The following is a 21,556-nucleotide window of genomic DNA, read 5'->3' on the forward strand; positions in this document are numbered from 1 at the left end:
TAGAAAACAAAGATGCTATGAAAACATGCAGGACTTAGCATTCTAGGTGTTACTGGTCTATAAGATTAGGATAGAATTTTTATTATTGCTCTGACCTGAGAAACTATCAGTCTTTCCATTGCACAGAAATATTTCCAGCTATAGGACTGACTACTGCTCTAGTAACAGAGTATCTCAAACGATGCAAATGGACTGACACTCCTTTCTATGGAGCACGGTGTTACAGCATTTACCCGAAACTGAAGAGGGAATGAAGGCTTCCAGCATCAAGTTCTCTCTCCTTTATAAACCTGACACCCTCCCTGGAAATCCCAGTCAGCAACTGTTAGCCCACTTAAATCACAGGTCACACTTTTATGTGACAACCAGGGATGCTTGAAATAGCATATGTCATTTTAAAAATAATAATCAAGTCCAATACTAAAATACAGATTTTTGCTGTTTCTGACAGTAAAAAGACATTTTCTTTATAATCTTATTCATTCTAATATAAACTTTTAAGTTGCTCCCCAAACCAAAGTACTGGAATTTTTCAATCAATCAATCAATCAATTCAGCAATGTTTTCTGAACATGATTAAGATAGTCTCACTGTCCACAAAGAAAATGTACCAAACAAATAAGCAGTTAAATAAAACAGGCCAAGGTTGGCTCCAACACTCACCCTCAAACTGTCTCCAGATAAGAATAAGTTGTACGGATGGAGGATTCGCTCATAATGCCCCCTGATGTGTGAGCCCACAGCTTTACCAGGAGCAAAACCCATCTTGGTGGCAATTTTGGTCCATTTTCTATCCTTGCAAACCACTGCAAATCCACCTTCTTCTGAGACTAACTGTTAACAGCAAAAAATAGAAAAAAAAGAATAAATAAATGTTAGAGAAAATTACTTCTAATCCCCTACACCGAGGTATGATTCTAAGAACAAAATTCCCAGTTATAATTTTTGTTGTTGATAAGCTTTTTGTTTGGATGTTTTTCACTTCCTAGGTCAAAAGAAGAAAAGAAAAACTATCAGGCATTAATTTTCAACTACAATGTGAACCAGCTCTTGACAGTGTGGTCCAGGCACCTCACCACTCTCAAACTTCTTCTCGCTTCTCCACAGAAGAATAAGGCCTCTGTTCCAGTACTTGGTCCTCCTTTCTTACCTTTAAAATCTGTATTTAAAGAAGAGACAGCAAGCATGCCATCATGTCTGATACAAAGAAATGATACCTAGAACTGAACTGTGGCTCAGCTGTTTTAGCTGGTCTTCTCAGTTCCCTTGAGAGTTAGGTCCCACTTATCTGAACAGAAATGGGAAGGACTCTTTGCAGCATTGAGGCGTTTCAAAGGAAAGATAGATTGTAACAAAATCTATAAAACGAGGCTTATAGACTAGACAGATAGAGCTCTGATCCTTAACTTAAAAAGAGGAAAAAAAAAGACAAAACTGCATAAGACAGTTACCCCACACTTGCCTTATTAAGCTGGAACAAGTCTAATATCTTCCTCTCCACATGCGGAATCTTCAGAGTACTTCCCTGTAGTTCCCAATACTTTGCAATCTGGTCCAGGAAATTCAATTTTACACGTGTTTGGGCCTAAATGTCCAAAAAAAGGCATTTTTAATCTCACCTATTTTTGTTTTCCCATGGCACAAGGCTGAACTTTATCACAGGTATAAACAATCATACCATTTTCGTCCCCCAAGTGGCTTACACTACTGGCATGTATATAGTCTGATGTACTTGGTATTATTTTAAAGCTCCTGCCTATAACCTTATGCTCTTTTCACTCTTAAGACTATTTAAATACCAAACTAATTTTTATTTATTATTAAATTATTAAGCACAAGAGTGTTTGCTTGTCTAAGTTGCATTTTAAAAATAGGTGAGGTGCTATCTATGTCTAAGGAAAAGTATCACTGTTACATACACTGCTTATGCTTTCTAAATTTAGATTCTCAGTCAATAAAGTTTCTGCATACAACAGAGAAATAGGCAAAGTATATAAAATACAGTTGCTCTGAATGATGTTTCAACTAAGAAAAACTACAAAATTTAATGTTATTTGTAAAAAAAAAAAAAACAGCAATGGCTTATTCTAATTTTATTGATAGACTGCTTTTCAAGGCAGGGTTTCTCTGTAAAGTCCTGGCTGCTCTGAAACTCAAGATCATCCTGTCTCTGCCTCCCAATGCTGACATTGTCACCATCCCCATCTACTCTGGCATTTCTATATTTACCTTAATTAAGCCTTTGCTGGGAATAATCCTCCTGTACACTGTGTAAATTAAGCTGAATTGGTTTAATAAAGAAGTTGACTGGCCCAAAGCTGGACTGGATAAGGTTAGGAGGACAAAACCAGGCTAAGGACTGGAAAGAGGGGTAGAGTCAGGAGTTGCTGGTCAGACATGAAGAAACAGAAGGTGCAGGATGAAAGCAGGGCAACGCCACGTGGCAGAATATAGATTAATATAAATTGGTTCATTTAAGTTGTAAGAGTTAGCTAGAATAAGGCTGAGCTCTTGGCTTATTAATATAATTAATATTGAGTCTCTGTTGATTATTTGGGAACTGGCAGGCAAGAAAGAAAAGTCTGCCTACAAGCCTTATTTGATAATTTAAAGATCACAGGAATAAACGATAAACATTATTTATGAAATCATTTCTAATCAGTTTTTATTACCCTTAGTATAAAACACAAAGGGGACAGTTTGGGAGTTTTATCCGTGTTCAGGCAATTCCCAACGGTAATCCAAAGCTACAAATTATTACATACTACTACTCTTTTCTTTCCCAGGTTAGGGACTCACTATATAGTCATATTTAGCACTGAACTCACTATGTAGACTGGGCCCAGCCTTGAACTAGTCATTTGCCTGCCTCCACCCCGAGCACTGGGATTAAAGGAAGGAACCACACCTGGCTCATACCTACTCACCTTTGTTCAACTACAAATTTTTGAAAATAGACTAAAGCGCTTCATGGACAGAAATGAAGCTCAATTGGTAGAGCACTTCTCAAGCATGCATGACGCCCTGGATTTAATCTCTAGCATCACATAAAACCAGAGGGGAAGGAAGGCAGGAAGACAGCTATAATTCAGAAGCTGGACTAGGATACAAAGTAAATTTCAGGCCAGCCTGGGCTACATATCAAGACCCTTTTTCAAATTAAACTTTAAAAGACTTGTAAAATACTAATATAATCAGATTTTGTTATCAAAACCTAATATTTTCTACCTTGTACTATCTTTTTAATGTTTATGTGTATGAATGGGGTTTTTTTGCATGTATGTAAATGTACAGCATGCATACCAAATAGCTGCAGACCAGAAGGAAGCACCAAAATCCGCTGGAACTAAAGTGATGATTGGTTGTGAACCACCACATGAGTGCTAGGTAGGAAATGAACCAGGGTTCACTACAAGAGCAAGAAATGCTCTTAACTGCTCAGCCATTTATTTAGCCCTTCCATCTTGTATTTTAAAACTTTCTGTAGGGCTGGAGAGATGGCTCAGCAGTTAGTAAGAGCACTGGCTGCTCTTCCAGAGGACCTGGGTTCAATTCCCAGCACCTACATACATGGCAGCTCACAGCTGTCTGTAACGCCAGTTCCAGGAGATCTAACATGCAGGCATATACATGCAGGCAAAACATCAATACATTAAAAAAAAAAAAAAGGAAGGAAGGAAAGAAAGAAATTTTTCTGTAGTAAAGAAACAAACAAAAACAACTTTATCTGCTCTCTAAATAACTGACAATGCCACACTTTTCTTTGGGGAAAGTGTGTTACTAAATCTAAGTCTGGCTTAAGAGAACTGGCTGTTCACAATCATCAGTAATTTCAGTCCCAGGGGATCTGATATCCACTTCTGATTTCCAAGGGCACCAGACATGCACACAATTCAGACAAACATGCAGGCAAAACAGCTGTACACATGAAATAAAAATTTTGAAACTTTTATCTATCCAGCCGGTGGAGATGCATGCCTTTATCCCAGCACTCAAGAGGCAGAGGATGAGGGATCTCTGAGTTTGAGGCCAGCCTGGTCTAAAGTGAATTTAGGACAGCAGGACCGTCACATACAGAAACCCTGTCTCAAAACAAAAATAAAATATAAATTAAATCTAGGGCTGGAAGATGGCTCAGCAGTTAAGAGCACTGGATACTCCTCCAGAAGACCCATGTTCAATTCCTAGCACACACAACTATCTGTTAACTCCAGTACCAGAGTACTCAACATCCTCATGCAGACAGACACAAAACACCAATATAAATAAAAAATTTTCAAATTAAAAAAATATAAGTTTCATACATAAAAGAAAATTAGGGATTAAAAATCCTTTCCTACTGCATTCTTCTCAAAGTAAATAATTGTTCTTAAAAGTGAATTATTTTTAAAATAAATTTTAAAATTCCAGTGATCATTATCTAATAAAAACAACTCATATATTAATTAAATAGACAAAAAGAAAACTTACAAAAATTAGTACCTTTAATGAATTAGGTTTGCTACAATGGCCTAACTGGCCATGCTTTCATTTCACTAAGACTATAACACAAGTGACAGAGTGATCTTCAAAGAGTACTCCTCTGGAACACAGATAAACAGAACATTACCTCCAGTTCATTTAACCTCTGGATACGTGGCGTAAAATGAAGTTTATCGACATCACAGGCAAATGGTGGCTGCCAATCCTAGAAGAAAGCAAAAGCTAAATTAGATTTAAGTACACTTAAATTATTTTAAAATTAAAATTAAGGTTATGTAAACTATCTCTTATCAGTTAAACAAAACGTAACAGTGAGGTAGTTTTTCAACCTGTTTTCCAGCAGAAAATTCAGAGTATGTAATGTGCCCTCTTCCCCCAAATATTAGTACCTGGCAGACACCTCCCTCTATCCTGGCCTAGCCCTGAGCCCACCTCTATTAAAAAGTTGCTGATTTAGGTAAAAAAATATTTTGACTCTATAAAACAATATAGTATCAGGACGGGTGGTGGTGGCGCACACCTTTAATCCCAGCACTCAGGAGACGGGGCAGGCAGATTTCTGTGAGTTTGAGGCCAGCCTGATCTACAGAGTAAGTGTCAGGACAGGCTCCAAAGCTAGAGAAACCCTGTCTCAAGAAACCAAACACACACACACACACACACACACACACACACACACAAACATAATATCAAATTATCTATAATTTTTACATATTTAACCTAATCTGTCTCTAGTAAGGAGGGAGAGAAGAAGGGAGAAGAGAGGGCTGAAGCGTTGCCTTAGTGGACATGAGGAGCTGCGTTGAGACCCAGAGAAAGAGACAGCCATGTACCTGTGAACCCACAGCTGGATAGAAAACAAAGGTAACTGGAGTTAAATGGACAACTAGATGGTCATAGGAGACCATCTCAAAATGATGATAGAGGGACTGGTGAGATACTCAGTGGTAAAACTGCTTAGTATCAAGTCTGAGAACCAAATCTTGTCTTTGTATACCACATGGTAGGAGAGAACAGACTTTCACACATGCACAGTGGCACACATGCAACCAAACCCAAACATACTAAATAGTTTTTAAAAAAAAAAAAAAAAAAAGTAATACAAGATACCTAGAGCTGACTTCTGGCCTCCACACTTGCCCTTCATGGGCACATGGATGCACAAATATACCTGTGTACATGTGTGCACAGGTGCGCACGCGCGCACACACACACACACACACACACACACACACACACACACACATACATACTTGAAGGTAAGAATGTAGTTCATTTGATTGCATGCCTGAACCCCTGGGTTTGATCCCTAGTACCCCTTGTAACCTTTGCATTCAGAGGGATGTAAAGAGAATCAGAAGTCCAAGGTCACCCCCAGCTATATAGTAAATTCAAACCCTAGGCTACAAAAGGATAGTCTTGTGTTTAAAAAAGAATGTGTGTCACTGTATGTAAAATGAATAAAAAATAAACATACAAAAAATTATATATTATTTTATATCAAAAAAGAAAAAAGCCTCAATCCCCATCTAAACTACAGATATCCTGATTCTTGTTAAGTCCCTCCAAATGGGAAAAAATACCAAATATCTTATCACATTGTGATATTTATTTTTAAAATTGTAATATTTGTACTACTTGAAATTTTCTTTGGTTGTTGGGTATGTGCTACTTTATACATAATAAAGATATACAAAAAAAGAAATTATATCAGGATCAGTTCTTCAGTAGAAAAAAAGGAGAATAGATATTTAAACCAATTTTTAAAGATATTCTTAATTAATGTCTATTCACATAGGTTATCTGTTCTTTAGAGAATTTTCCTACCATCGAGGAATTGCTATGATGAGGAAATAACAGGTAAGAAAATTGCTCAGTTCCTAACAGTATAAAATAAAAAGGAAGGAGAATGTGGCTCAGTGGCAGAATGTTTGCCAAACATAGGGAAGGTGTTGAATTTAGCACCATTAAAGTTATGTTAATACCAGCACTTGAGAGAGGCAGAGGCAGGTGGATCTCTGTGAGTTCCAAGGACAGTCAGGACTACAGAGAAACTCAAAAAAACAAAACAAAACAATCCAAATTATGTATAAATTGGTTTCTAAATATGGTAGAAAATGAGAAACAACTTTAACTTTTTAAAAGGAAAGAAAGAAGGGGAGGAGGAAGAAACTGATCAGGGTGTGTGTGTATCAGAAGACAATTTTTGGGAATCAGTTCTTCCACCATGTGGGTCCCTAGAGTTGAGTTATAGGAAACCAGGTATGGTATGTATGGCTCAACATCTGTAACCCAGCATGTGTGAGGCTGAGGCAAGAGGATTGCTTGTGAGTTTGCAATCAGCCTAGACTGCATATAGTGAGTAATAGACCCAGCAGGGATACAAAATACTACTCTGTCTCAAAAAAACAAAATAAAAAAAAAAAAAAGATCAGACTACAAAGCAGTCCTATATAAATTTCCTTCTGAGAAACTTTCCTTCTGCTTTTAAAACTTTTTAAAAATTAACTTTCAAAACAAAATTGAAAAGCACTGTATCATTAGAAGGCCGAGTTGTTTTCTTAGCACCAAAACGTACTCCATGGGAAGGTAATTAGAAAGACGACTCTGGGGACTGAAACCCGCAGAGAGGACTGAGGAGCCTGTGAACATCTTCTCAGCACCAACACAGCAAGAACCACTTAGGCATACTCAACTGAAACTGTTAAAAATCAAAAGTTAACCCATGTGAGAGAACTTTCCAAGAATGCCTAAGATTCTCATTAAATGCCATAAGAATTTCCTTAGTAGAACAATTATTAGCATCCATATATTTAATATATTAGAATATCCCTTAAATGTTTCTAATTTAGTTTGTTAAGTGCTTGAAGTATGATAATTTCCAAAATGAGAAAGTACAGTCAACAGAAGCTCTACAAGTTAGTGTTTTGACTCCCTGTAAGCAAACCAATTAAAAAACTCAGTGTCAAAAACCTTTTGTTTGTTTGTTTTTGGGTTTTTTTGGTTTTTTGAGAGAGGTTTCTCTCTGTAACAGCCCTGGTTGTCCTGGAACTCACTTTGCACATCAAGCTGGCCTCAAACTCACTGAGATCCGCCTGCCTCTGCCTCCAAGTGCTGTGATTAAAGGCGTGCATCACCACGGCAAAAACTCATTCTTGAGGAACACTTCCTCTCAGTCCACCTCCATCCTCTAGGGACTTGTCCTCCTGGTGTAAGCCCAGGGTTCCCCTACTTCTTTCTTTCCTTTTAACACATCTCCTGCCAGACTCATAGAACAGTCTCCACCAGGGACCCACAGCAGCCACACCAGGCTGGGACTCAAGCCATCACTGCATCAGCTCAACTATGAGAGAAGCTTCTTGCTGTAGAGTAATTAACTCTGAGACCCACAACTGGACAATGTGCAGAGTGTGAAAGTTTGGAGCACTTCTAAGTCCTAAATGGGATGTGGTTATGAAGCCCCCTCCCCACAAGAGATCTCTGAAGGAAGAAGAGGAAGAATGGTTCTAAGAAGCACAGTGGTAGGTTTCTCCAAGGAAACACCTACCAAACACAACATAGCTGATACACATGAGCTCACAAGACCTGCTCCAGTTCAAACCAGACAAAATTTCATCACTAACAAGGGGGAGTGGACCAAAGCCTAACCCTTAACTGCTTGGAAAGGGAGAAATCAGTTTTCTTCAATTTAGTATCACTGGGTTTATCAACCACACTCCAAGGCATGCTCCATGCCCAGGAGCAGAAGCAACAGAAACCAGACTTTTTTGTGTGGGTATTGGGGGTGGGGGTGCTGGGTGTTCAATTTGGGTTTTTGTTTTGCCTCTTGTCCTCACTGAGATTTTTGTTTGTTTGGCTGTTTTGGGTAGCTTTTTTTTGAGACAGAGTTTTTCTGGTTGTCCTGGAACTTGCTTTGTAGACCAGGCTGGTCTTGATCTGCGTGCCTCTGACTCCCAAGTGCTGGGATTAAAAGTGTGCACCTCCACCACTCAAGCATCTTACTGGATTTTTTTGGGGGGGAGGGGTGGGCAGCTTTGACTTTTCAATTTTATTTCTGAGAAAGAGAAAACATTAAAATGGATGGGTAGGGAGGAGGAGAGGATCTGGGAAAAGTCAGGGGAGGGAAAGAATGTAATCAAATATATATGAAGAAAATTTAAATAAAAACTCTAAAACAGAGGCTATTCACAAAGAGTATCATTAACTAAGGATCAAAGCATTTTCCTAATTATATATAATCTGTGAAACTTGGTCATCAGAATTAAGGGAGAAGTTTTATTTTTCTTTTATTTATTTTCATCATCATGATTATATACTCATAGGATTACATTCCAATGCCAGCAGAAGAGCAGATTCCTAAATCCATAGTCTTATAGGTTTATAAGATTAGCATAAAACTTCAGTACAAAATTTTTAGAATACAAAGAAATCTATCCTAGAGAGTATTTTAAGTTAAATTAGCAATCCTTTCAAGTTGAGGGTAACAAGAAGTACCACCTTAATAAATATTTGAGAAATACATGTAACAATTTAGGTGTTTTTAATCATCAAGCAGGTGGTTGGCCAGTGAGATGTCTCAGTAGGCAAAAGAATGCAGCACCAAGTATGCCAGATTTAAATCCAACCCCAGAATCCACACAGTGGAAGGAGAGAAGCAACTCTGGAATATGGTCCTTTGACCTCCACATCTGGCATGGCACATACTCATCAACCCACATACACATATACACACAGTAAATAAAAAATAAAGATAAAATAAGGAGCTAGAGAGATGGCCAGCAAAGAAGGCCATCTTCTGCACCTACAGAGGACCTGAGCTAATTTCCAGCACCCACATCAGGTGGCTCACAACTACTCGTAACTCCAGCTCCAGAGGGATCCAATGAACATACACAATGTTCTGATGATAACTACTGTCCAAGGGGCTCCTTTTTTTGTTTGTTTGTTTTTGTTTTTCGAGACAGGGTTTCTCTGTGGCTTTGGAGCCTGTCCTGGAAATAAATCTTGTAGACCAGGCTGGCTTTGACTCAGAGATCCGCCTGTCTCTGCCTCCCAAGTGCTGGGATTAAAGGTATGCACCACCACCACCCGGCTATATTTCTTTTTTTAATGTATTCATTTAATTGTAAGCATATGGTTATTCTTTCTAATGTTTTTATACATGAGTGCAGTGCCCATTCAGTTCAAAAGAAGGTATCAGGGTACCCTGAACCTGGAGTTACAGACAGTTGTGAGCTGCCATATGGACGCTGGGAGTTAAACCAGATCCTCTTAAGAGCTAAACCATCTCTTGAGCACCCACCCCATATACTTTTTAATAAGATAGCAGCACTGTGTATCAAGCCCTGGGCCTTAAGATGTGTGAAGCAGCAAAGTTGTACCACAGAGCTAAATTCCCAGCCATTCTCATCCTTTTGTTCCAATATTCCATCCAGTATATAATATCACATTTAGTTGTCTTGTCTCTTGAGTCTCACTGAGTATCCCTGGCTGGCCTTGAAGGCAATACAAGCAAAAGATAGATGAAGAGGCAAAGATGGCTCAATGGGTGAGAAAGCTTGCTCTGCAAACATAAAGACCTGAGTCTGACTTCCCAGGCATGACATTATTCAGGGTGAAAACAGGCAGATCACTGGAGTTTCCTTCCAGGTAAGTCAGCCTAACTGAAAAGTTCAGCCAAAGACCATGTCCAGTGTCACAGGGCAGAGAGCAATAGAGAAAGACACCCAATGCCTACGATACATATATATACAATGTACCCTCCACACACATTCTTTACACCAAAAAGAAAAAAAAAGATACATGAAGAATTACTAGGCCTGAGCAGTAGTGGCACATGCCTTTAATCCCAGCACTCAGGAGGCAGAGACAGGCAGATCTCTGTGAGTTCGAGGCCAACCTGATCTACAAGAGCTAGTTCCAGGACAGGCTCCAAAGCTACAGAGAAACCCTGTCTCGAAAAACCAAAAACACATGTATGTCATTGGTGGACTTTTAAAAGTTGGATTAAAAAAAAAAATTCCAATGCTCGCTTCGGCAGCACATATACTAAAATTGGAATGATACAGAGAAGATTAGCATGGCCCCTGCGCAAGGTCGTACCCCTACAGGGACAAGAGAGGTAGAGACAGGGAAACTGCCCCATTTTCTCAGATCCATATCAACAAGGTAGAAGTAACTTACCCCTGATAGCTGTTCTCTGAAGAACCAACCCAACTCTATCTTATGCTTAAAAACCATTTTACAGTAAAAATGAACTAGGTTCATTCCTGTCTATGATTAAACCTCTGTTTTTCAAGATTGTGTTCTATTTCACTCATACCTTAACTACAAATGATTCTATGTTGCCTGTTCCAGGAATGGCAATCATGACTTTCTTTCAAAAAGTTGTTTATAACCATCTTGCAACCCTACCTTTGTTTCAAAAGGTTATGTGACCACCTATGACTACCTGTTGTTATGTCCCCCGTGCAACCATGTCTTTGTTTCAGGAGATCTTTAGAACTAACATGTATGCTTCAACCTGGCTGAAGGTAGAGTTCAGTGGACAGTACTTATCTACTTAACATGTGCAAGACCCCAGTTTCAATCCTTAGCACTTGTATGCGTGCTGTGGCATGTGCAGACACATACATGCAAACATACATACAATTTTATAAAATGTTTTTAAATGATTCCAAACAAAGCTGAGCATTGTAACCATTGTAAAATAAAGCTACATTAACTCCTTTAATGCCAGTACTTGGAAGGCTGAAAGTGCATCTGTGAGTTCGAGGCCAGCAGAGAATGTTTCAGGACAGCTAGAGCTTTATCTACTGAGCCATTTTGCTAACCCCTGGTTTATTTTTATTAAGAACGATTCATTTTGCTGGGCAGTAGTGGCACACACCTTTAATCCCAGCACTTGGGAGGCTAGGCAGGAGGATGAGTCTCAGTGAGTTTGAGGCCAGCCTGGTCTACAAAGTGAGTTATTTCTTTTTATTTTATATGCATTAGCATTTTGCCTGCATGTGTGTCTGTCTGTCTGTGTGAAGTATTACAGTGTTGAGCTGCCATGTGGATGCTGGGAATTGAGCCTGGGTCCTTTGGAAGAGCAGGTAGTCCTCTTATCCATTGAACCATCCTTCAGCCCCCAGTTTTGGTTTTTCAAGACAGGGTTTCCCCGTGTAGCCTGGGCTACAAAGTAAGAAATAATAATAATAATGTCTTTAATCCCAGCACTAGAGAAGCCAAGATAGGGCTACAAGCTCAAAGCCGTCAGACTGGTTTGAATAGGGAGTTCCAGGCCAGCCAAGGCTACATGACTTTTCTCACTATGTGGAGACAAAAAACATAAATAAGTAAAACATAAAATAAAAAGCACAGCCGGTCAGCCTAGTCTATAAGAGCTTTTTCCACAACAGACTCCAAAGTTACAGAGAAATCCTGCCTCGAAAAACAAAAAATAAAGAACTAATAAAAAATGATAATTAAAAATAGAGGCATTTGGGGCTGGAGAGATGGCTCAGTGGTTAAGAGTACTGGCAGCTCTTCCAGGACTCCCAGCCCAACATAGCATCTTACAACTGTCTGTACCTCCAGTTCCAGGGGATCCTGACATACAGACATGCATGCAGGCAAATACCAATGTTCATGAAATAAAATGAATCATTTGAAAAAAAAAGACAAACAGTAAACCATATTTCACTAGATGCAATACACTGACTAATAGATATTTACCTCTGTTACAATTTAGATACATTAACTGTAATACTAACATTAAGAATGGAAACAATTATTTTAAGATAAACATGTAAGATCCCAAACAGCACTGAACTGATAAGGGCTAGGAAATCTCAGCAAGCCCCACTAGTTATCTTAACATTTACACAAGGCAAACTATCTGTCTATTCAACACATCACACTTTTTTGTTGTTTTTTGAGGCATGGTCCCAGCACAAAAGTTAGCCCCAAACTTCTAATTATTCTGACAGAATGCTGGGGTTACAGGTCTGAACCACCATGGTTTAAACTATGCTAAGGATGAAACCAATGGCCTAGATAAGCACTCTGTCAACAGAGCTATAATACAGACCTTCAGTACAATTCTGATGGCTAGAGTGTCAATGTCTGTGCCCCTCTAGACATTTATATATTAAAATTTAATAACCAAGGTAATAATAGTAAGAGGTGGGGTCTTAGCCGGGCCTTGGTGGCGCATGCCTTTAATCCCAGTACTTGGGATGTAGAGGCAGGTGGAGGTGGATCTCTGTGAGTTGGAGGCCAGCCTGATCTACAGAGCTAGTTCCAGGACAGTTAAGGCTATTACAAAGAGAAATCCTGTGGAAAAAAAACAAACGAGGTGGGGTCTTTGAGAGCAGGTTAAATCATGATGTCAGAGCCTGTTTGTGGGATTAGAAACCTTATGGACTGCCTAGGGTCTCCTTTTATTACTCTTCAAAAAGAGTACACAGCATTTAAGTACCCATGAGTACAGACTTATAAGACAAACTTGACACCTACAAGAGAATCTAATCTACACTTGCCAGCCTCAATCTGTATTACTAGTTATAAATTATCCTTATCAAATATTTTGTTATAGCAGCATGAATATACCAAAGAACTCACTGACCTTGCTTCAAGGTTAGTTCTCTTGTTGTTTACAGTTTTTTGTTCTCTTTTCTAAGACGAAGTTTCTAGGGACTGGAACTTACCATCCTTCTGACCCAGACTCCCAAGTGTAAGATTATAGGCATGTAATATATAGTTTCCATATGAAAAGGATGTGATAAGTATGCCCAATTTAAGATGGTACGTGGGCCTTTCTTTACCTTCACCCACAATACTTTAAACTGCACTGTGCAATACTGTAGTTGCATTACTGATTGCTGTACTTATTTTGCATTTTTACATTCCAAAATAACTTTTATTACCCGAAAATATAAAAAAAAATTACAGCCAGATAAACTGGCTATCGTTTAAATGGGTGCTTGTGATCAATGGGATATGCTCTCTGGATAAAGGCACTTTCCATCAAGCCTGACATTGACACACAGATGGAAGGAGATACAATTCCCAAAAATTGTTCTATCACATGTACAATGTACACAGGAACACACACACTCAAGCACATTCACATGGGAACTGAAATTTCTATCTTCTTTTTTAGGTTTTATTAAATAGAAGAATTTAGCTGTGCTTAGTGTTCTAACACCTGTGCACTGGCAGCAGGAGAAGAGTTCCAAGTCACCCTCCACTAGCTCAAGGTCATTCAGGACCCTAAAAATGAAAAATGATGATCATGCTCGCACACAAAATAATACATTAATATAAATCTTTAGGAAGTTTAGGAAGTATCTTTTTATTTGTTTTTATTTTATGTGCATTGGTGTTTTGCCTACATGTATGTCTATGTGAAGGTGTTGGGTACCCTGGAATTGGAGTTACAAACAGTTTTGAGCTGTCATTTGGGTGCTGGGAATAGAACCCTGGTCTTCTGGAAGAGTAGTCAGTCCTCTTAACACTGAGCCATCTTTCCAGCCTCAGGGAAAGATGTGCACATGTGTGTGCAGGTGCGCATGTGTGTATGAGGATTATGAGAAGGTCAGGGAGGACAATCTTGGATAACATTCACCTCCTTTGAAACAAGAATCTCTAGTTGACCTATAACTGAACAAATTAGGCCAGACTGACAGGCCAGTGAGCTCCAAGTATGCCCCTGGCTTTTCTGCCTTCCCAGCCCTGGTATTACCAGAATGGGCTACTACATACAGGCAGAATTTGTACGTGGTTTCTGGGTTTCAAGAGCCATCCCTCCAGCCTGGGAAGTATTTATCTACATCTAGAAAGAATTACTATTAAATCGCTTGATTTAAGACTAAAACACATATATACACAAAAGCAAGGCAGTAAAGTCATAGTAAAAGTATAGACTACATAAGTCCACCTAAGAAGTATTGTAAGAAATTACATAATTCCAAGGAATTTAAGATTTTTATTATTTAAAAAAGGTTTTTATTATTTTTAACTATGTGTGTGTGGGTCTATGCATGTGACTTCAGGTGCCCTTGGAAGTCAGAAAAGTATGAACCCTAGAGCTGGCATTACAGGTAGTTATTTATGAGCTGCCTGACATGGGTACTAGGATCTTTATAAGAATAATATGAGACCCATAAATCTCCAGACCCACGATTCCAAGTTTTTATGAATATGAATTCTAGTTACTCTCATTGAAAAAAGTTTCTCTAATTGTTATTTATGGAGAAAACACAGACATAAAAAGTCAGAAGATATGCTGGGGCTGTAGTTCATGGACATAGTGTTTGCCAAGCATGCATGAGGTTGAATTCCTAGTACTGTATGGGCTCACACACATAAAAATTAAAAAATAAATAAATAGTTTCAGTTTATAGACCTGGAAGGCTTCAAATTAAAAATTCAGGTACTGAGAAAACTTGCATCTGAATCAACTAAGATGTCAGCCTGAACTACATAGTAAGACCCTGTTTCAAGAATAAAGCAGGGTGTTGGAACACTGAGTTCAGCAATTAAAAGCATTTGTTGCACAATCATGAGAACTGGAATTCCAATCTCAAAACCGATGTATCAAGCAGGAGATCCTGCAAACACCTGTTTAGATTCCAGAATCTAATACCCACTTCTAGTCGCTACATGTGCACAAGTTCACACTAATCCCAACATACATATATGTGCATATGCTCATGCAGAACAACACACACACACATACACACACACACACAAATCTTAAAAAAATTAAAACAAATAGGGGCTGGAGAGACGGCTCAGTGGTTAAGAGCACTTGCTGCTCTTCCAAAAGACCTAGGTTCAATTCTCAGCACCCACACAGCAGCTCATAATCATTTGTAACTCTAGTTCCAGGAGTTGCCCTCTTCTGACTATTGTAGGCATCAGGCACTCAAGAGTGCTTACATACATACAGGTAAAACAATCACACATATAAAACAGTGAATAAATAAAGTAAAATGTAATAATGCATAGCTATAATCCAGTACCTGGGACGTAGAGGCAAGATCAGAAGTTCATGGTCATTCTCACTAACATGAGCCCCTCTCAAATAAATAGGAGGATTATATTCTTTACATTTTGTAAGAGGAAATCTCTGCTTTATTTCAGTGAGTTTATTGGGCTTACAGGGACATGGGTAAGGGGTTACAGGAGTATGGATGATTCACATCACTTCAAAGTCTCACCACAGCATGAAGGACAACTTCCCCATGGATGCATAGATGGAGTATTCCTTCAGTTAACCTTTCAAACTCTACTCTAGCACCCCCTAGTTTGGGGTTTTGAATCAAGGTTTCACTATATAGCTCAGTCTGGTCTTGAACTCTGGATTCTGTCTCTGCCTCCTGAATGCTGGGAATAAACTGTCACTCCCAAGTATATTCTAGGGTTGGGGGTTGAGGTTGGGGTTTCAAGGTCTCACTATTTCCAAAACTACACTAACCTAGAACTCATTATGTAATCAAGCTGGCCTTTAACTTTCCTCCTACCTCTAAGTAATGCTGGGATTACAATCAAATACCACTTTGCCCAGTTCTTATTCTAGTTTTGATGTTGGGCTTTTTACCTTTCCACGTTTCACATAATAATAATAAAAGAAATAACCAAACTCTTCACTGTAGGTAAATGAGAGATACATATTTGGCATTAATTTTTATCTTGTTACATCTGTTCCAAGACTCTTCTTAGCAAAGAGAAAAAAAAATTAAGCTTCTGCAATCCACTAATTAATCTAGACAGTGGCCCTCGGTCATTGTCAAATCCCCTTAAAGCAGGATGAGAAGGCATACACCTTGGGGTAAACAGACTTTATCCAAGGTCATGACGCAATCATATTTAAAAAAAACTCTAGTGTTGGCTGGGAAGATTGCACAGTAGGTAAAAGTGCTTATTGCACAAACATGAAAATCTAAATTAGATCCTCAGAACCCATATAAAATAGAATACATGGAGTCATCGTCTATAATTCCAGTGTTTCTATGGGAAGATGGCAAGGAGAGACAGAATTCCCAGAAGGATGAAGACTAGGTAGCCTGGCGCCTGCAAGGTAGAAAAACAAAGAAGCAAGGCCCAATGTTCAAGGTTATTCTATGACCTCCACAAACATATGCTATGAAATATGCACACACTCATTTTCAAGCATGAATAAGAACAGACACAAACAAAAAACAACTCTAGACACCTTTAAAAGACCCAGGTTTAATTCCAACACCCACACAGTGGTTCACAACCATCTGCATATCCTAGGGGATCCAACACCCTCTTCTGTTCTCCTCAGGCAGACATTGCATCCAACATGGTACACAAACATACATTCAGGCAACACTTATATACGTAAATAAAAGCTCAAAAAAATTTTAAATAATCCCTTCCTTTTACATAAAAAAAAACAACCTTTACTTTTAAGAACAAATATACAGCAGGCGGTGGTGGTGCACGCCTTTAATGCCAGCACTAGGGAGGCAGAGGCAGAAGGATCTTTGTGAGTTCTATAAGAGCTAGTTCCAGGACCAGTTTCAAAGCTACAGAGAAATCCTGTCTCAAAAAACCAAAGAACAAATATACAACATACACACAAGTCCTCAGTTTGATCAACTTTATCCCTACAAAGTATTTCTAGGGAGAAAGAGGAGATCAGCAGCTGGCCTTAAACTTTCACATCCTCTTGCCTCAGCCTTAAGTGCTGGATTACCGACCTACATCATCATCATGTCAGCATACAACCTCATTTTAAAATTAAACATTTTTAAAGAATATGGTTTCCAAGTGTGATGATATACGCCTGTAATCCTAGCATTCAGGAGATCAAGGCAAAGTATTAAGTTTGAGGTCAGCAACACCCAAGGACTGAGGATACATAGTGCTCAGTGATAGAGGATTCACCTAACATGAATGAGCAAGGTCTTGCTTCCACCCTCAGCACTGAAGGAGGAAAACTGTCACCATATGTTAACCACCAATTTCTCTCAAACAGAAATTGCAGCATCAACGCTGAAAGCTAAATTACTATTCTGCACAGAAAAGTTAGTCTAACAACCTAACTAACCCATTAGACTCTTCAAATGGCACTTCCTTTTCTCCCCAGTACTCCCTCTCAAGTGTTGCCACACAAAATGGCAGTGTGACCAGGAAGTCCCTTCCTAATTAGTAGAGATATTAACAACAAATTCCAGCAATGGAACAAGGCAGACAGGAAATGCCCTCCACCCACTACCCACACACCTCTCCATGTGCTAAGAGTTGTCCTCAAAATAGTCAAGTTTCTTTACAAGCTCCAAAACCTGTAACAAGATAACAAAAGCGCTGGCTAAAACCCAGGAAATACACTCCCCACTCATCCCTCACTCTGAATTGGTCAAGTCTTCCCTGGAACTGCAGAAGGACAAACACCAGCTCAGATGTTCTATGGTTTGGTCCTCATGCCAGGACTGTTGTTCTTTCTACTTTTATCTAAAAAAACAACAGGAACTATTTTCTATACTTGTGATGTTTTTTAAATAAGAAGTTAGGGGATAGTGAGATGGTCAATGGGTGAAAATACTTGTTGCACAAGCCTGACAGTCTGAGTTTGATCCCTGGAATCCATATAAAAGCCAGATGTAGTGGCATGCATCTGTAATCCCACCCCAGCACTCTGAAGCTTTCTAGCTAGGGCTACACCTGGCAGAAACAGCACCTGGCTCCAAAACAAAAAAGAATGAGAAAACAACTCCTGCAAGTTGCCCTCTGACCTCTACAGTAGCTCAGGAGCACATGCGCACCTGGCTCACTCCCTTCCCCCATACACACAACACAGACACAAATAATAGAAGTTTAAAAATTAATTTATACACTGGTAGTTACGACTATATCAAAATAGTAGTCTTTATGGGGGAGCTTAAATGATTTTTAAAGTTTTGGCCGGGCACACCTTTAATCCCAGCATTCGGAGGCAGAGGCAAGCGGCAAGCGGATCTTTGTGAGTTCAAGGCCAGCCTGGTCTAAAAGTTAGTTCTAGGACAGACTCCAAAGCTACAGAGAAACCCTGTCTCAAAAAACCACAAAAAAAAAGGTTTTTTTGTGTTGAAGAGTATGTGTGCACATGCGTGAATGTGTTGCATGTATATACAACTGTGTGTGCTAGTGCAAGCACCTATGTAAGGAAGGCATCAAGTATAGTCCTATCTCTGCCTTACTCCTTATGAGCATAGTCTCTCAGAAGCTGGACCTTACATTTCTGCGCTAGGTTGAAAGTCAGGGAAGCCCAGGAACCCTATCTTCTCCCTTCTCAATACTGGGATTACAAGAGAATGTGGGGTACACCTGATTTGTTATGTTGGGTATTCTACTGAAACTCCAGTCTTCATGTCTGCACAGTAAACAGCTCTTAATCATAAAACCATCTCTTCATCCCTTACATGAATTTTTTATTTTAAGATTTACATGTTTGCTTGCATGTATACATGCACATTATGTGGGTGCCTATGCCTGTAGAGATCACACGACAGCATCAAATCCTGTAGAACTAGATTTGCCGATGGTTGGAAATCAAACCTGGGTCTCCCTGTAGATCAACAAGAGCTTTTAATCCCTGATCCATCTCTCCAGCCTTTGTTTTTAGGCAGGATCTTACTATGTAGTCCTGGCTGGCCAGAGCTGTTATGTAAACAGGATGGCCTGAGATCTGCCTACCTCTACCTCCTGAGTGCTGGGATTAAAGGCGTGCACCACACTAAGCCCTGACTTTTTTCTCTTCATAAATCCTAACGTGGACCAATTAAGACAGCAATGAACGATGGTTTAGCAGCCAAGAGTACTTGCTGGTCCTGCAAAGGGCCCAGGTTTGGTTCCTGCACCGATATAACAGGGCACAACCCTTTACAACACCAATTCCAGAGGATCTGATGTCCTCTTCTGGTCTCTATGGACAACAGGCAAGCCCATGGTCCCAAAATAAAACACAGAACACAAACTAAAAAATATAAAACAAAAAGATGAAATGGCTATAAAATAATCCCATATGATTTACTGCACATAAACCATACAGATTATATTATACATAATATACATTAAACCCTCTAAAAGTTCCATTTTTGGCAAATTTCTGCCTATTTTTCATATACTCCAAACATCCTTGACTTTTTCTGCCCTCTACATTAAATAAGCAAGCAAATTCATGTGTTTGATCCCAGAATCCATGAGACCCAAACTTCTACAAACTGTCTTCTGACTTCCATACATGCGCCACAGAATATCATACATGCATGCGTACAAATGTATACACACACACAAATAGAGTTGGAAGTTATGGCACATGCTTTTAATCCAAACACTCAGGGGGTAGAAGAACACACACACACACACAGGGGGTGGGGGCTGGAATTGACATAAATAAGCTCTGTTGTCATTAACACTTTTCTGCCTTACAAAAAAGTGTGCATTTTAACTTCCTCATTCTCCAAGAGTGAAATTAAATTAACAAGTCCTCTCAAAGATGCTCATTGCATTACAACAGTCTTATACTTCTTGGCTATAAATATGTAGATGAAGGATTTAAACAAACAACCAAAGGAAGTTAAAAGTGAAAAATAGCCTTTATTGTGCTGTCCGGGGTTTGATTTAAATGTCTGACTTTGGTCACTGTCAAAGGAGAACTTTGTGGAGTCTGCCTAACTACAGCTATGTTAGATATTTGAAAGGAAGAAAGTTACTAAAGTTATCAAACACATTTCTATCAAATTTGGGAAATTAAAAATATATTTACTGAGCAGCCAACTTTTGTTAATTTGTTAAGGATGTTAATATTAACATCCTAAAATTACTCATCTGCAAATGTTACAAAACAAAATTGACATTTGTACTTAAGTACTTAAGGAAGAAATTAATACTTTCATTTTAAAGAAAAGAGAAGTAAAACCCATTTTAATTTTTAAATATCACTTCTGGAAATAAGCTTGATAGCTTTGAATTAAGGTTTATTACTGTCTTTATTTTAAATGAGGTTTGCAGAGTCTCGACTCATAAAATTATCACATTTACCTTATTACATTTTCACAAATTTTTGTCAACTTTTATGCACTCACACAAAATATAAACATTCTAAGTTTTCACAAACCAAGCAGTCTAAGACTCTCACTGAAAAAAAAAATGTACAAACCAAAGCTAAGTACCATAAATAACAGATAAGAGCTAAGAACAAAATGAAATAGATACGGTTTTTTAATTCTTCCCCTTACGTACTAAAAGTAGACCACACTCTCCAAATACCTTCAATTTAGCCACTAGATTTCCAGAAACTCAACAGAAATCGTCTAGAGACAGGCATTATAAAGTTACCACTATAGAAAAGATTTCCTATTTCTTAAGGGTTTATTTTGTTGCCATATTTCAACTATATGAAAACACTTGTTCTCAGCTTTTCTACCACAAAACATTCCCTAAACAAAGACTGTTTACATCTCTTAAGAAGCCTTTGTTCCAGGACCCCTCTGTTCAAGAGCTACAACTTCTGGATCTTCTCTCTGGTGGTTCTATCAACAGCAAACGCTGGCCAACTCTTCTACATTGGCACAGGAGTTTGTTAAACAAAGGAGGAGCAAGTCCCCTGCACACAAAGGAGGGCTCCAAACAGCACTAGTTGTGTCTGTAGATCATTTCTCCTCTTTACCCCTCTCCTCTCAGGCTCTACTACACAGTATTCTCAATACAAAATGGTGGCTATCATGTGTGACATTCAGAATGGGAAAAAGCAAAACAAACGCACAAATCCTAAAGATTGCCATTAATCTGCTCACCCAGATGAGAAATGGGTAGCCAGACCTAAGCAGAGCAACACTATTTTTCGAAGACAGCTCTATGAAGGCAAAGAAGGCAAGAGAAAGGACTTACCCCAGCCCTGGATGCCACAATGCCAACATGGAGGACAGCTCAAAGGAACCTAGCTCCTCTCACATTTTGGTTTCTAGTAACTTAGTCAAGTTTGCTAATGTCTGGATAACATCCTATCAATGAAAACGTCCAATATTCACATTCATCACATTAACATAAAGCTACATCGCTCAAGGTTTAGAGC

General features: G+C 38.9%; 1 protein-coding gene and 1 non-coding gene across 2 annotated transcripts in view; one reads left to right on the plus strand and one right to left on the minus strand.

Annotated features, from left to right (window-relative positions):
- Kdm5b (lysine demethylase 5B) overlaps nucleotides 1-21,556 on the minus strand; it is a 64,213-nt gene that overhangs the window by 40,702 nt on the left and 1,955 nt on the right. The window contains exons 2-4 of the mRNA XM_048430819.3: nucleotides 4,610-4,687; nucleotides 1,463-1,585; nucleotides 664-834 (exon numbers count right to left, since the gene is read on the minus strand). Of these exons, the coding sequence (XP_048286776.3) occupies nucleotides 664-834; nucleotides 1,463-1,585; nucleotides 4,610-4,687 (372 nt within the window). The remainder of the gene's footprint in view (nucleotides 1-663; nucleotides 835-1,462; nucleotides 1,586-4,609; nucleotides 4,688-21,556) is intronic.
- Nucleotides 10,507-10,613, plus strand: LOC125398385 (U6 spliceosomal RNA). The gene has a single exon (XR_007231373.1). It is a non-coding gene; the product is annotated as a U6 spliceosomal RNA (small nuclear RNA).

The sequence above is a fragment of the Myodes glareolus genome, chromosome 5 (assembly GCF_982192425.1).
Source record: "Myodes glareolus chromosome 5, mMyoGla1.1, whole genome shotgun sequence".
NCBI classification, from domain to species: domain Eukaryota; kingdom Metazoa; phylum Chordata; class Mammalia; order Rodentia; family Cricetidae; genus Myodes; species Myodes glareolus.